The 15,277-nt window shown below is 35.8% G+C and overlaps 2 protein-coding genes across 2 annotated transcripts; one reads left to right on the forward strand and one right to left on the reverse strand.

Annotated features, from left to right (window-relative positions):
• Positions 1–907: 907 nt before the first annotated feature.
• On the forward strand, positions 908–6,092 carry LOC122304800 (probable RNA methyltransferase At5g51130). Its single transcript, XM_043117064.1, has 8 exons — positions 908–1,189; positions 1,789–1,903; positions 2,620–2,667; positions 3,187–3,457; positions 4,563–4,650; positions 4,807–4,872; positions 5,395–5,463; positions 5,668–6,092. Exons 1-8 carry the CDS (start codon positions 1,049–1,051, stop codon positions 5,755–5,757), a joined length of 888 nt encoding a protein of 295 aa, XP_042972998.1. The 5' UTR covers positions 908–1,048; the 3' UTR covers positions 5,758–6,092.
• A 3,492-nt stretch (positions 6,093–9,584) lies between these two features.
• On the reverse strand, positions 9,585–12,700 carry LOC122305724 (aldehyde oxidase GLOX1-like). The gene is made up of 3 exons (XM_043118289.1): positions 12,128–12,700; positions 11,839–11,999; positions 9,585–11,070 (listed from the first exon to the last, which is right to left on the reverse strand). The coding sequence occupies exons 1-3, from the start codon at positions 12,608–12,610 to the stop codon at positions 9,903–9,905; spliced, it is 1,812 nt and encodes a 603-aa protein (XP_042974223.1). The 5' UTR covers positions 12,611–12,700; the 3' UTR covers positions 9,585–9,902.
• Positions 12,701–15,277: the final 2,577 nt, after the last annotated feature.

The raw sequence follows: 15,277 nt of genomic DNA on the forward strand, positions 1-15,277 counted from the left end.
AATCGATATTTATGTTATCAAAGTTGGGTAGATCATGATTTTAATTATCAATTTTAATAGTTTAAGGTGCAATTTAAAATGAAATAATTGCGATGCAGAATCCAATTTCCTTCCTCTAAATACAATTTATACAATACAACAAATTTAAATCAATTTTTTTTTTCTGTTAAAAACAATAAGAAATTAAGATTATCTGTGTCATTGTAAATTTAAACACTAATTACCATACTTCAAAGAAGAAAATATACCATCACACAACTAAAATCATACTTTATTTTTGTTTTTTTTGTTTAATTCATTCTCATTTTCTTCATGAAAAAAAATTCAAAAAATACATATATATTTTTAACAGTTTTTTTTTTTATATTAATTTTACGTTTATTATCTCTAATTATATATATATATTTTGAGAAGATTTATTTAATACACATTTTTTTTAACACACCCAACACACACTGTTAATGTGGAAGCATTACACATTAGAAAAAATCTACACAACCTCCCAACATCCCACCATTTTTCAAATTTTTAATATTTTTTTAATATTTTTTTTTGAATTTATTCTTTTTAAATTAATTTAATTATTTTATTTATTATTTATATATTAAATATTTAATAAAAATAAAATAATAAAAATTAAAAAAAAGGTAGGGTGTTAGGATGTTGGGAGGTTGTGTAGCAAAATCCCATTTAATAACTATATTAAAAAATGATTAGTCTTTTTAATTTTTTAAAATTATAATGGGTTTTTGATGTGTTTCACACCAAACTTCTTTGTAGCAAAACTAATATATTTTAAGTAATTTGGTTATTAAATAACTCAACCAATAAGAAATAACAAAATAGGAGAGTGGAAATTAGAGAAAATAAGAAATAAAAAAGAGAGCTGCTGGCTACATATACAAATCCACCAATACAACAATTGAAGGCTTAAACCCTACCGCTCCTTCCCTTGAAGAAACCAGCGGGCAGCGCAGTTTCCTCTCTCTCTCTCTGATTGCTTGGTTGAGTTGTCAAGTACTTTCAAAGAACAAAAACGGTAAGGAAAATGCAGGAGAGGAAAGAGAAGGAGGAGGGGAAGCTCAAAGGGAAAGCAGCAGCTGCAGAAGAGGAAATGAAGCAGCCTAGGAAGAGAAAACGCAACGAGGTTTTTCCTTTCGGAAATTACAGAAGCTACTACGGATACCGCGTATTTTTCTTCCTCTTTATTCGTTTTTCCTTCTCAACATGATAGATAAATAAATAATTGCTCCCTGTACTTGCGAAGATATATTTTTTCTTTTTTATTTTTTAAAAAGGGAGACTTTCGGTTTCTGGAATCTCTAAAAACTTATGAAACGGTAATCGACCTTTTGTTTCGTTTTTTACCCTTAAATTTCTCGCTATTCAGACGTGGGGTTAATGTTTGTATTCGGTTCTTGAGGGACTGGTATAAATAACAAGAGTGGCCAACTGGTGTTAGTATTTGGGTGTGCAATTATTGCCATTTTGCATAGGAAACCTGATGAAGTTCTATAATTCTTTTGAGTTTAGGAGCAATCGTATTGATAGCTCAAACATTGTCCTCTTTTTGCTGCTATATTAATGTAGATTTTGAGCATATGGCTTGATTTGTCAATATTGTGCGCATGATGTATGATGGCCCTGTTTGAAATACTTGGAATCGATTGGTTTATCAACATTTTGGAATTTTGGGTATTAGTTTAACTTTTGCCCTTTCTCTGGAATAGTTGAGAGCGGTATTATCAATCCCATTTTCTAAGGCTAAACTTTATTGCGATTTTCCAGATAGGTAGGGACTTGGAGGAAGATCCTCGATTAAAGGTTTTGAAGAAGGAATGGTTTGAAGACAAGGATTGTCTTGATATTGGCTGCAATAGTGGGATAATTACCATTCTAATTGGTAAATCTATTTATAATTATTGCACACATGTATTCTAATTGGCTGCAATTCTTTGTTGGTTGCTTTTGTCCTCGAATTAAATTGTTTGGTTATAGTTCGGTGTTTATCTATAACATTTTTCAAACTGGTTTTCAAGGGTTCTAAGTGGAGAAGTATGTATGTGCTAATAAAGACACGAGTATGGTGCTGCGCTGCTAATGTTATGGAAATAAAAAAATAGTAATAGAAATTAGGAGAATGGTGTTGTCCTGACTTCTTTGGCATACTCTAACGATACTCTGAAATTAGCATTTGATAAATGATGAGTTTAAAGGCATATAATACAACCTGTAACTTAATGATATTTCTTGCAACTTAAAAATATTTTGTAAGCCCTAAATGTCTTCTGAGCTTCTTTCTTACCATGCTTCTGTCTTGGTGGGTATTGAGACATCACATGGCAATCAAATACAAAACAAAGCAAAAAGAAGGCAAAACTTCAGACAAACACAACATTTATTGCATTTCAGGAGTAACTGTCACTCTAGATTATGGTATCAGTGGAGTTACTCCTACTCCTTTAATGGTTGGTTTGTATATTTTTTCGAGGGGGGTTTGCGGGTTTGCTTTGTGTGTTTTTGTGGTACTGTTTGCGCACAGCACATGTGAGGTGTGTAATTGCAGGTTTTACCATGTCTTTAATTACACTGATATTAATTATAATATGTTTCATACAGCTAAAAAGTTTTGTTGCCGGAGCATTCTTGGACTTGACATTGATTCTAGTAAGATTCTATATACCTTAATCTCCTGTTGCACAAAAGCTTTTAATGAATTGAATTGATTTACTTTGTTCTGTGCTTCTGTTTCTTTACATTTTCAGCCTGTTGGGAAAAATTGAAGAGGAAATATTATTTATATGCTTGAAGTTGCTTATAAAAAAAATTTATATGTTTGAAATTAAAAAGGCGGTGATCCATTTTAATATCTAGTAATGCGTTTTAGCATTTTTAGCATTATTTACTTATAAAAATAAAAGCATTTTAGCATTATCTGTGTTTTAGCATTTTTAGATAGTGCATCTTAACGTTATTTGCTCAAAAAAATTTACATGAACTGTTCAACATTCAACTAATGATGTCATTTAACATTTTATTGTTGAGTTATAAAAAACCTTTGGCATACACATATACATACATGGCTTTACCAGCATGCGACAAATGGTGTACTCAAGCTGAAAGTTTTCAGTGTTGAAATTGACTGACATCACGGATTGTGTTTAATGTAAACTCAATGCATCACAGATCGAATAGAGGATGCATGCTGGAATCTCAAAAAATTTGTGAAAATGAAACATACTCAGAAGACAAATGCAAAGGCTTCAAAATTGGAGGTTTTGGGGAGTGCAAATGGTTCAGAGCAGAGTGTTACAGCATCCCCCAATGAAGTGACAGAAGAAATTTCAAGGGATACACCTTCCATGGGAAGAGATCTGTTTGAAATAGTCTCTTTCCAAAAAGAAAATTTTGTTCAGAGTCGGTGTCCACCAGAAAAGCACTATGATACAATCCTTTGGTAAGCTTTTTCTCGGCTATATTATGTAGATGGAAAAAAAGGAATACAATGTGGTAATCTTACTTTCATGACTAGGCTGTAACGCCCCAATGGAGGGCCTAAATCACATGGCCTATGTTCCAAAAGGACTAGTCAATGATATAATTGGAGTCCTATTGGAACATTATAAAGAGCAAGAACTTCTCCTTATCAAGCAATATGAGATTCTATACACCTACCCTTATCCGTATTATATGGGGTATCACAATCTACCTTCTTAAATTCCCAACGTCCTCGTTAGGTCTATTCGTTGTAGGTGGCACGGTTCAAGTCCCACAGTTTTGGTTGGGAAGGCTCTGATAGCATTTATAACGCTTCAATGGAAGGCCCAAATCATATGGCCTATACTCCAAAAGCACTAGTCAATGATATAATTGGAACCCCATTCAAACATTATGAAGAGCAAGAACTTCTTATTCTCAAGTAATGTGGGATCCTATACACCACCTACCTTTATCCTTATCATATGGGATACCATGCAGGCAATTTCTTACAAAAGCTTCAATGGCACACAAACTTACTGCTTAAAATTTTCAATATAGAAGAAACATAGAGAAAAAGTCACTGGAAAAAAAATTGATGCAGCTCTGACTAAAAACTTTTGGTAATATGATTTGTGTTACTTTTACACACCCCTCTTCCTTCTATTTGCTTCTCTCCCAATCATTTGGCAGTGATGTATCTGCCTCAATATTCCATGCAACATTTTGAAAAGTTCCTGTTTTGGCTAAACATATTCTTGAGTTTTTCGAGTGTAGCTACATTTTTTTTTTTTTTTGTTTTTAAAATTTTTTTATTTCATATTATTTTTTTTCTAAACTCTTTGGGCCTATTTTAATCCATAAACCTATCCTAAAGACTGAAAACTGAACACAAGAGAGGAATAATTATCTCGTTAGTAGTTCAAGCTGTCTTTTATTCAAGAAAAAGAAGGGGGTGGGCTGGTGGGGGATGGGAAACACGGTAAAACTTTTTAGTGCTATTACAAGCTCTCATTTTTTGTTCATGTTTTTTTTTAACCTTAATGTCTACTTGTTTGGTGAAATGCTTTTGCCCTGCATTGCAGTTTGAGTGTGACAAAATGGATTCATCTTAATTGGGGTGATGAAGGATTGATTACATTATTTTCAAAGATTTGGAGATTGCTTCATCCGGTAATTGTTATTTATATTGTCTTATTATGCTCATTTTATTTCTTTCAATTATTGATGGGGCTTTATCTGAGGGTATTTCTGATTTTATGGTACTTCCACCTTGTCATGTAAGGTCTATTGAACCATCTATTCAGAAAATGTTCTTTTCTTAAGCAGGGTGGCATTCTTGTATTGGAACCTCAACCTTGGAAGTCGTATGTAAGCAACTGTCAAGTTTCTGAGGTAACAGTTATTTTGCACTAATGCTAATTGCTGATAGCTTACTCTACACGGTGTACATGACAACTAATTAACTATCATTTTCTGAGTAGTTTAATCAGAAAAGGATGATGCAAACGCTTCTTTTGCATTAAGTCCTATACAATATTTATGATGAGGAAGTGTGGTGGGAGCTGTATATCACTGGATCCTTGCACCTCTCATGAAGTGTTAGGTCTCTTTAGGATGCTGTTGAACATTGGAAGCAATACCAGTCCCGGTTGTAGTGAAAATGAGCATACCCAAGCCTGTTTATCCACAATACGGGGAGAGGGCTCTGGTTATTTACAGATTCTTTTTGCCATGTCCTTCTGTTAAAGAAAAAGAATATTTTTTGCTGGACTTTGACCTTGGTTCTACTGTATTGAAAACAAAATTGGTGTATAACCATAACTGTTTAAGTTTCCCATTAAATCTTATACCTTAAATTGTTGCTCAATTAAATCAGCTGACAGTCTAAGACATTGTTTTCTTCTCATTTTGCAGACAACGGCAATCAATTTTAAGAATATTATTTTACGTCCAGAACATTTTCAGGAAATACTTCTGGATAAGGTATGTTAGTTGATCTATTCTAGCACTGGTACAGAAGCTCAAAGTCCAATAAATGGAAGATGGTTATAGGCACTTGCTTTATTTGTTGTTTATATCCTCTGATAATTTGATGTTGTAACTATCTTATTTTGCTCTGGCTTTTTTTATAAGTAATGTCTGATATTCAACATAATTGCTTAAAAAACAAATTTAACATAACTGCAGATTGGATTTAGAAAGGTAGAAGACATAACTTCCAGCTTATCAGGCAGCAAAACTGGATTTAACAGACCGATCTGGTTGTTCTACAAATGACTCATCAGATATTTGGTTTGACGATGCGTGTTCGTGTGGCTTGCTTCAGAAAGTTACCCTCAACTGTGCACTCTTTATGGGATGGGATTAGCCTCGCTTTTGATCTTAGGCTTCAGAAAGCAACAATCAGAAATGAAGATATATGAGATCCATTTTGTTTCGTGCATAGATATATACCTTTTAACGATTTTTTTTTTTGTCCCAGTTAGGTGAAATCATGACAGGCAAAGTAACAGAATGTGGTTTGACCCGAGTCTGTAATTGCACGTACAAACATACATGTTATGCTGTAGATTCTCACTGATCAAATGAAATCATACCCTTTTTGTTTGTTATGAGCTATCTTTTTTTTTTTTTTTTTTTTTTTTTTTTTTTTTTCTTTTTCATTTTTTTTTTCATTTTTTTTTTTTGTAAATGGTCAATATCTGATGCCACTCTATTATCTCTAACTGAAATGAGGACATGAGGTTGTGTTACGGCAATGTCAAAGTATTTCACTCTAACAAGCTTTATTTTCCATCAAAATGGAGCTTTCGGTTGTTTGAATCATACGATCAGATCAATAAACTTACCAGCCTAAATCTTTAGTATCTGCCTTTGTAATTGATGGGGTTTGGGTTAGTTTGGTCAATGATTTAGGACCTTACATGCTTCTGGTTCCTTCTGTGTCTGTACCAGGGTGAATGCTTGGGCTCAGCTCACTTTCAGATCGAACTGCCCATGGTCTTGTTTAACCGATCCAAATTGGGTGAGGCAGCACGGGTGCCACCTCCCCTGGTTGACGGTGGCCAGTTCACCAGTCAATGTCCTCTTGTTCCGATCTTCACCTGTTTAAACTCTAATTTTGTTTCGGTCAGTGTAGTTAGGTAAGTGAGCTGTCACGAAGTTTATTGGTGTAACAAAGACATGAGATCAAATCCTGCCTTGATTAGATATTCTTGAATAAGGTTCCTAAAGTTCTTTGATTTCGATAAGAATAATGTCACGAGGATCAACTTATGTATCATTTTTTCTTCTTAAGTTTGGTTAAGAACCTTGGGAGATTCAAATACTAGGGAGATTTTGTGATTGAGCTCTTGTGGATGTAAACTTAATTTAAATTGAACCACTTAAATCTTGGTGTTTTTTTTTTTTTTTTGATAACAACATACTCATCTTCATTTCATAAGAGTCAATCATAAGAGTTACAAACTGGCATCATGCCAAATAATTTGGGAAATAAGCTCGAGAATATAATCCCACCAAACTGTTAAACTCTCTACAAAACGTGCTAATTTTGCCAGACCATCAACTGCTACATTGTGCCCTCTACAAGCATGTTGAAACTGCACCCTCGGCATCTATTTTGATAGTTTATGGATAGAGGAAATTAGGTTGCCTGAGGGAGACATGGACTCCTCTTTTGCTACTATGGCATTGACACTTAATAATGAGTCAATCTCCACAATAAGATCAAATCTTGGTGTTCTTTGTGTGTGATTGTCATTATTTTCTTTTGTTTGCTTCTACCTTTATATATCAAATTAAACGCTGATAACCAGTTAATCCCAACAAAGTACCATCACAACTTTCTACTCAAAGCCTCCAACCGCCATTTGAGCGAATTCAAGCCTATCAATTTCATGGATGAGAGAGCTAACTCTATGGTATTAGAGCCAATGATTAGTATTTATGGAGTTAAGCAGTTTGTCACACTTAATGACGATGATGAAGATGATCTTGAACTGAAGTCCGATGCCGGCTACGAGTGTGGATGGATGAATTGGTGGGTGCAGAGGGAACAACTAACAAGGATCTAATAATGCTAGAGTTGTTGGCTACGATGGTAGGAGTTGACATGACTAGTATAGAACCTATAGCTTGGGTGGTTTTGGATGAAGTTGTGAGAGTTCTAAAGGCCAGGATTTAGAGTAGAGAAAGGGTTATCAACATCTATATATTGTGATGAATTAGGTTTTGGCCTTCTTCTTGATTTGCTCATGTATAAGTTTGCACTGATGAAGGTGGTGTTTAATTTTAAGATACTTGATCTTTCTCATTGCTTGGACTTATATACATATACACACACACTAGGTCAGGAGCTTGTGCAAAACATATTTAACCTATTTGGATTAAATAGATTTTTTTTAAAAATAATATACTTTAAAAAAAACTTGATTAATGAATAATTTAATGCATAGAGACAAAAAAGTAAATTTTAGTAAATATCTTTAAATAATGATAAGTCGGTAAGCATAATAATTACATATTTATATACAACAGAAAACAAAAAAATTAGTTCAAAATTAAAGTCAAGATGGAATAACATATAAAAATAAAAATAACATAGTTGCCACCACAATAAATACTATTATCACACTCAAAGAACGCATAAGATTTGATATTTTTTTGGAATGTTGGAAGATAAATACAAATAATGTGTTTTGATATAATTTTTTTTAATCTCGATATATTTGAATAGATCTTGTTTAGATTTGAGTGTTTCTCTTTGTGTGTTTTTTTTTTTTTTTCGTTTTATACTTGTTGTTCTTTATTGCATTTTTTTCCTCCAGATTTGATCATTTATACTCAACATATTAGAGGGTGGGTTTGAGGGGTAGTTAGAGAGACATACATAGGAGAGTAAGAGATATGTTTGAGATGAGAGGAGAGAGGGAATCGGGAATAAGAGAGAGATAGAAAAAGACAATTGTATCCCTAAAACAAGAAAGTAATGAATTTAACGAAAAAATAAAAAAAGTTAATAGAAAAATAAGAAAAGTTATTGTACCGGTTAAATAGCCACTTATTATAATAGAATAGATGTATAGAGCCATGCTACATCCACCGAGAGTGTAGCACGAGAATGGCTCCCTAGGAGAGCAAATGCTATTATTTATTTATTTATTTTGATTTATTTTTTTAATATCTTTAAATATTTTTTTAGACATAAAATTACTACTTCATTAAAAAATATTTCCTTAATTATTAAGTAAAAAAATTATTATTATTATTTTTTTATTATTATCATGAGCTCGGGATGGATCCCTAGGTGGGAGTATCATTTCTAATACTATATATATATATATATATATGTATATATAGTTCACATGCAGGCTAATCCTTTTTTTTTTTTTTTGAAGAGGCAAAAGCCCTTTTTAATTAAAAACCTCGTTAAGGTACTGGAGGAAAGCCACAAATACAAAAACTAGCATCTAATTTAGGCTAGCCTATTCATCATGTCTAGCTTCTATTCTTCTTTGTAATCATGTAGGCTAGCCTATTCATGATGTCTTCTATTCTTCTTCGGCCTAGATCTCCTAATTCTTTTCTTTTTCAAAAATTTTATGTAGAGTCATTTTTGCGCATTTCTTTGTGCACTCCAGTAATATGATTGGTTGTGTATTAAAAAAAAAATTAATCCAGTCAATCATATCAGTGGAGTGCACAGAGAGTACGCAAAAGTGACTGTATGTAGAATTATTCTTTCTTTTTTAGGCAACGGAGTCTCGCGTGTTAGTGTATTTTTTCTTTCTGTTTTTTTAAAAATTTTAAATATTTAAAAAAAAGAAAAAAATTTTCAATATTATTAAAAAAAAATTTTTTAATCACTATATAAAAAAAAAACTAAAAAAAAAAATTGGAGGGGAACTCCAAGTGGAATCCACCAACGGGACCCCTAATTTTTTTTTTTTTTTAAAGATTGATATTAATGTCCCAATTTCTCTATTAATAAAGAATTAAGTAATCATTATTTTTTCCGGCGTCATTGTCTTATTTCGTGAACTAGTAAAAAAAAAACATGAAGTTTATTTCGACTAAGTCTAAAAACAAACAGGCCGTGTTGATTGACATGTCAATATATATAGAGCTTGTATATTACTAAAACATTAAAAAAATAAAAAAATCAATGAATAGTATATAAGTTTCTAAAAAAAATTCACCAGTTGTATTGACATTGACAGTTCCCACTTTCAAAAACTTAAAAGAACATCCAACCGATCATGCTTGTTCATAAGGACCCACATTTCTGATCACCATGTTCTAACCATGCATGCACGTTGAGATCGAAGACATATCCATCGAGGAGGGCTCACGGGAATTAGGATCACAGAGACAAGGAAGTTAATATAAAGGGAAAAAAGCCTTGAAAATCACGGCTTTAATTACTTGATTTGCACCCACATCCCCAGGCTTGGCACTCCCCGATAAACCACGTACAGCAAGTAGTATCCAGGAGGAGCAACCGCACTCGTCGGCGGCGCCATGACGTCGATTTTATAGGCGCCCTGTAAAGTCCTGTCCACATCAAGCTCGGCCAGCTCAAGCAGTCTTTGACTCATTGAGTATCCGTGCGTTGTAAATGGCGGTGCGTACATGGTCACCTTGATATCTTTCTTCGCCACAAGCATTTTATTAACACTGAATTGCACCGAGAAGGTCTGTCCGTACGTTAGAGAGTTCTCCGACGCCTGGACCAAGAGCTCCGGCCGGTGTTCAGCCAACGCGGGGTCCAAATAAGGCGGCGAGAACTTCTCTATCCTCATCTCGGTGGGGTACTTGGCCTTGAAGTTATACCCTGCATTGGGATTGCTACCTCCTACTAGAATTCTGCCATCGGGAAGTACCGCCGACGCAGAATGGTACATTCGGGGAATCGTGCTGGGTTCAAGCTCCTTAAACCTTTGGTCTGCCGGCTCATCGGGACTGTAAAGCACCGGAGTAAGATTCGGATCGTCAGCGGAGTACCAAGCCGCCGTACCTTTCTTTGCACCGTTGAGGATCAGGAGGTCTCCGTTGGGGAGATTCAACATGTCGCCCATGACACGTGCCGAAGGCATGTTTTCTTTCTCCCACGTAGCTCCAGGGTTTGTGATTTCAAGCCTGTTACAGTCTTCAAGAGCAGGCAAGAAAGTTCCCTTCTGGGCTAAACCGTAGGCAGCGGGCTTGGCGCCGCCACAAACAATAACCTCCACCGGAATGACCTCATCATTGTTAGCTTCGAGTTTTATAGGGAGAAGAGCCGACATTCCCGACGACGGATAGTTGCGGGCGCCGCCTTCCAAGACTGGGAACTCTTTAATGATGGCATTGGTCTTAGGGTTTAGGAGAACAGAGCGATTGTTGGCGAAGATGAAGACGTTGCCGTCCGTGGAGAGGTGGACGAAAGGGTAAAGATTATTCTCGTCCAAATCAGAGGTTTCGTCCAGAAAGGGAAACTTGATGGATTTTTGGTTGGAAGCTCCTTCCTGTGGAACGTACTCATAGCTGTAAGACCTCCGGCCTCCAACCAGAATGAAGTCGCCATTGGCTAGCGTTGCTTGTGTCGCATACCTTAAGACGCAAGCATAACAAAGTTTAGGCGACGACTACTGTAAATACTGATTCTAGAGAATTTTATAAAAGCAATAATAATAAATCTACAAATTGTCGCTATTTTTGGTAATATTGTAAAAATGTTATAAATTTACTTTTATAAAAGGAAAACACTATAGGTATAAAGGGATTCACACACTGATGTGACATATTAATAATGTGTCATGCTTATGCACGTGTCCTTTTCCCTTCCCATCTCCTCGTGCCTTTCCACTCCTCTCCTCCCCTGTGCCTCTCTCTTTCTCCTCCCCGCACTAACCATGGTGGTCAGGGACCACCTCAGGGAGGACAGAAGCCACCAGCGGTCCAAGCAACATCGTCTGGTGGCCAAGGTGGTCGTAGTGTGGCTAGGGTGATTGCAGCAAGGGTCGTGGAGTGGAGAGGCATGGGGTGGTCACGGTGTGGCTGGGGCTATCACAGCATGCATGGTCGACAGGAGTCGTCTGTTGTCCAGGGCGGTTAACGGTTCAGTGGCCAAGGTGGTTGGGAACCGCTGGCACGGGGAAGGGAGAGGGAGAGGGGAGGGAAAACACACCAAGAAAAAAAAAGAAAAAAAAAAAGAAAAAGAAAAAGAAATGAGAGGTACCACATTGATAGTGTACTACATCAACATGTAGAATGAGATTCTTTTGTGTCTCTAGCATGTATAATATTACATTTTCTTGAATACTTTTAACCTAAAGCTTATATATATATACACACACACACACGCATATATAGACTTACCATCTTGCATCTGCCAATGCAGTTGGGTATTCTTTCCAATCGCAGTTATCACATGTGCGCATATATCTCACAGCTCTTGTTCCCTGCAACCACCCTCCAGTGCTAACCAAGGTCCCATCGGCTGCCAGGCCTCCTGATGAGCACCACGGATCCCACTGAATCTGCAGTTTTACGATTAATTTAATCACCTAGCTCAGACCATACCAAAACGAAAGAACGCACCCCCCAAAAAAAAAAAAAAGTATTATAAGTTTGGTAAAAATGAAACATGTGGAACCAGGAAATGAACCTTGAGTGGTCTTAGTTTTGCTGTATCAATATCAAATTCCACTGCATGACACCAACAATCCTGATTCAGCATTCCTGTTTTTTCATCCTTATAGGGAAAGCATTGTCCGTTTGGCAACTTCATTGTTGACATGTGAAATGCAGTAGCATCGAACATTATAATCTTATTGTTGGGAAGTAGGTTTATGTGCATGGCGTTGGCGCCGGAGTCCTTAGAAACCAGTTCCCACAAACCTTGGTAGTCTGTCTTGTAGGCATGGTCTTCCACCGGAGAATCAAACCGAGGAAGACCAAAGTGAGCGGATTCTCCAGTTAAAGGATTTGGGATTGTGATGCCATCATGCTTTTCCTCGTTTTCCTTTTCTTTAAAATGATGAAATCCTCCTGTAAACACCTGTTGTGGGAGGAGAAATTGCGAGTTATACTGGGCTGTAACAAGCAAGAGAGATAGCATAAAGAGGATTGAATTTGAGGCTGCCTCCATTGAGGATCAAAATGTCTTCAATGGCGGCCTCTTGGTTTTTAATACCGCAGGGCCTGGGGCTGCATCTAATTTTTGTTTTCTTTGCTTGACCTTATTTCTCTCTCCATCTCTATTTGCCTTCGGAATTTAAGATTGCAATTTGTCGGTTAAATCCCCCCAAATTTAGTGTTCGGTTGTTCCTCGTTCAGAGAGGAATTTGCTAATTACAGGCAGAGATCATGAGAAACCTACAGTATTACATAGGCAAATTAAAGAAAACCTGTTGCACCAATAAATTCTGGTGTCTAGCACAGACAATATGCGTGACCCGATTATTTCTCAGGTACTATAAAAATATTCTTATAAAAAAGTACTAAATTTGATATCAGCTTTTATATATTGAGGTGATCATACTATATATATATATAAATCCTGCATGCATTAACCAAAATTGTTTCAATAATTTCCAATATTCAGTGGCATATATAGATTAATATTTACTTATTGGTGGTTGCAATGAAACAGACCTATAATTTCTGCATGTCCAAGTTGTACGTGATCGAGTAAATATTAAGGAGACATTAATCACTAAATGCAGCGTAAATTAAGCTACATATTAGCTGCTTTATTTTCATATAAATGGAGCTTTGGAAAAATATTTCCTGATTTTTATTTTTTAGGAAAGGAGAATTAATAATATAGATTGTTGTTTCATGTTTGATAGCTCATGTGCTGATGCTGTGACCTTAATTTGCATGCTAGCTCGTGGTTGCAGAAATGGAGATTTGTCGGTAAACATCCAGGCTGTTGGGACGCGGGCACAGCACGTTAATTTAGGAGGAGTACTACTGCTCGACACACGTTTTTGCTTTTGCCTTTCTATGTCATGCATGTTGTCCTTCCAGAAACATTAATATTATGATCCATCTCTCCTGGCCTTCTAGATTTGTTTGGTAAATATGTATGCATGGAGTACTTATCGCCACCTACCACGAGTCCTCTCAATTTGGTTTCAAACGATTTTGGCGTAGACTAAAGTTTGTTTTCTAGTGCTGAAATTGCATTATTAATTACGCTAGCTATCCATTAAAAGCAGCTGAAAGCTTTTGACTGGTTTTCCCCAGCTAGCTCCTAATTGCTCTTCATGAGATATGGTACAGTACAGAATCCTATATATGCCTTCTTGTTTAAGAAAACTAATATGACATTTTATTGCTTTTTGACCAAGGAAAAAAATATTCACAGGCGATCATATTTACTTGCTTTCCCATATATCTAGTAGAATTTTCAGATCGATCTGTGCATGTGCGCGCATGCGCGTGTAAATGCATGAAATTTGTAGCAAATGACTTAAATTTGTTTTGTCAATCATCAAAACATTGCAACCGAGAAGGAAATATTAATAGTATTCTGTGGTTCTAAGAGAGTAAATGAATAAAAATACTAGCTGGTAATAACCAAAAAATCTTTACTTTATTCCCAAGGAATAATGGTGATAAGCTATTTTTTGTCTACTGCACTAAACTTTTCATTGATTGACACTAATGGATACAGCTGCGTTACCATCAATATTTGCAAACATTGCTTGGTCGAGCCATTCATAGCTTAAAGCCTACTAAAGTAACAAACTTTAAGCAATTTTTTATTAGTTTACCAAAGCAGGAAAGCAGGCAAAAACATCAAGATCACACCCCCACGTACCAACTCTTCTGATGGTAAAGACAAATGAGGTTGAGACCGGGTCCAGTAAATTGATTAGGATCATATGATCAGTAGTACTACTCAGTTTCCCTCATTCCTACGCAATTGAAAAACCAACTAAAGGGCTTAGGAACTTTAATTTGCCTGAAATTAAGATACCATATATAACATATTATACGCTGGCCTAACTAGCTAATTGATGAAATTTTCGACTCTTTCTCACTGATCCCTCTGGGGCCACTAATTTTGAAAAGAAAACCCTAAAAAGAAAATTCCTAAAGGGTTTGACTGGGGCCATGTTTTCATATCATTTTTGCACTGGTTAAAGAAGAGAGACAAGGAGATCAGTAGTACAGTTTCGATCTGGGTCATAGAAACATGTGATAAATGCTATTATCAATATATGTCTGCATGCTCCAAATATTGCATAAAACGTAACGTATATATGTATATTACATGATTTGATCTTTAGACATGCTTCCGGGAAAAATGTTAATTATGAGCCACACCATTCCGAGGCATGCATGCACGTGTTCGATCGGTATTTCTTCAGGGCAAGGCATCGGTCAAATTACTGTTGCATCTACAGTCGATTTTGGTGCCTGGCTAGCGCTATCATGTGTATATATCTATGTAAAAGGAATAAGTATAATTTGAATTGTCAAGCATCTTTTGTTGACTCACTTTTGAGCAACAAGCTAGACTTGTAATCTTGGTCACATGATGTCCAAGATTCACACATATAATCACCAGCGGTTGACCCTAAATTTGGTAGTCCAATATAACTCGATGACGTTCCAAACCACTAATTATTAGGAATCAAGAAGAAAGATATATCTCAGAGTACTGCCAAATTGAAATCTGCGGGCAGGATGCCTTTTATGAAAGCCTGTGCTAGGCCTTGATATATGTATATTCATGTAAAGTAGAAAGGAAAACTCAGTTTCAAAGAATCTTAATTAAGTTGATCATGCTTAAAAGAATTCA

This window comes from Carya illinoinensis, chromosome 3 (assembly GCF_018687715.1).
Source record: "Carya illinoinensis cultivar Pawnee chromosome 3, C.illinoinensisPawnee_v1, whole genome shotgun sequence".
Taxonomy (NCBI): domain Eukaryota; kingdom Viridiplantae; phylum Streptophyta; class Magnoliopsida; order Fagales; family Juglandaceae; genus Carya; species Carya illinoinensis.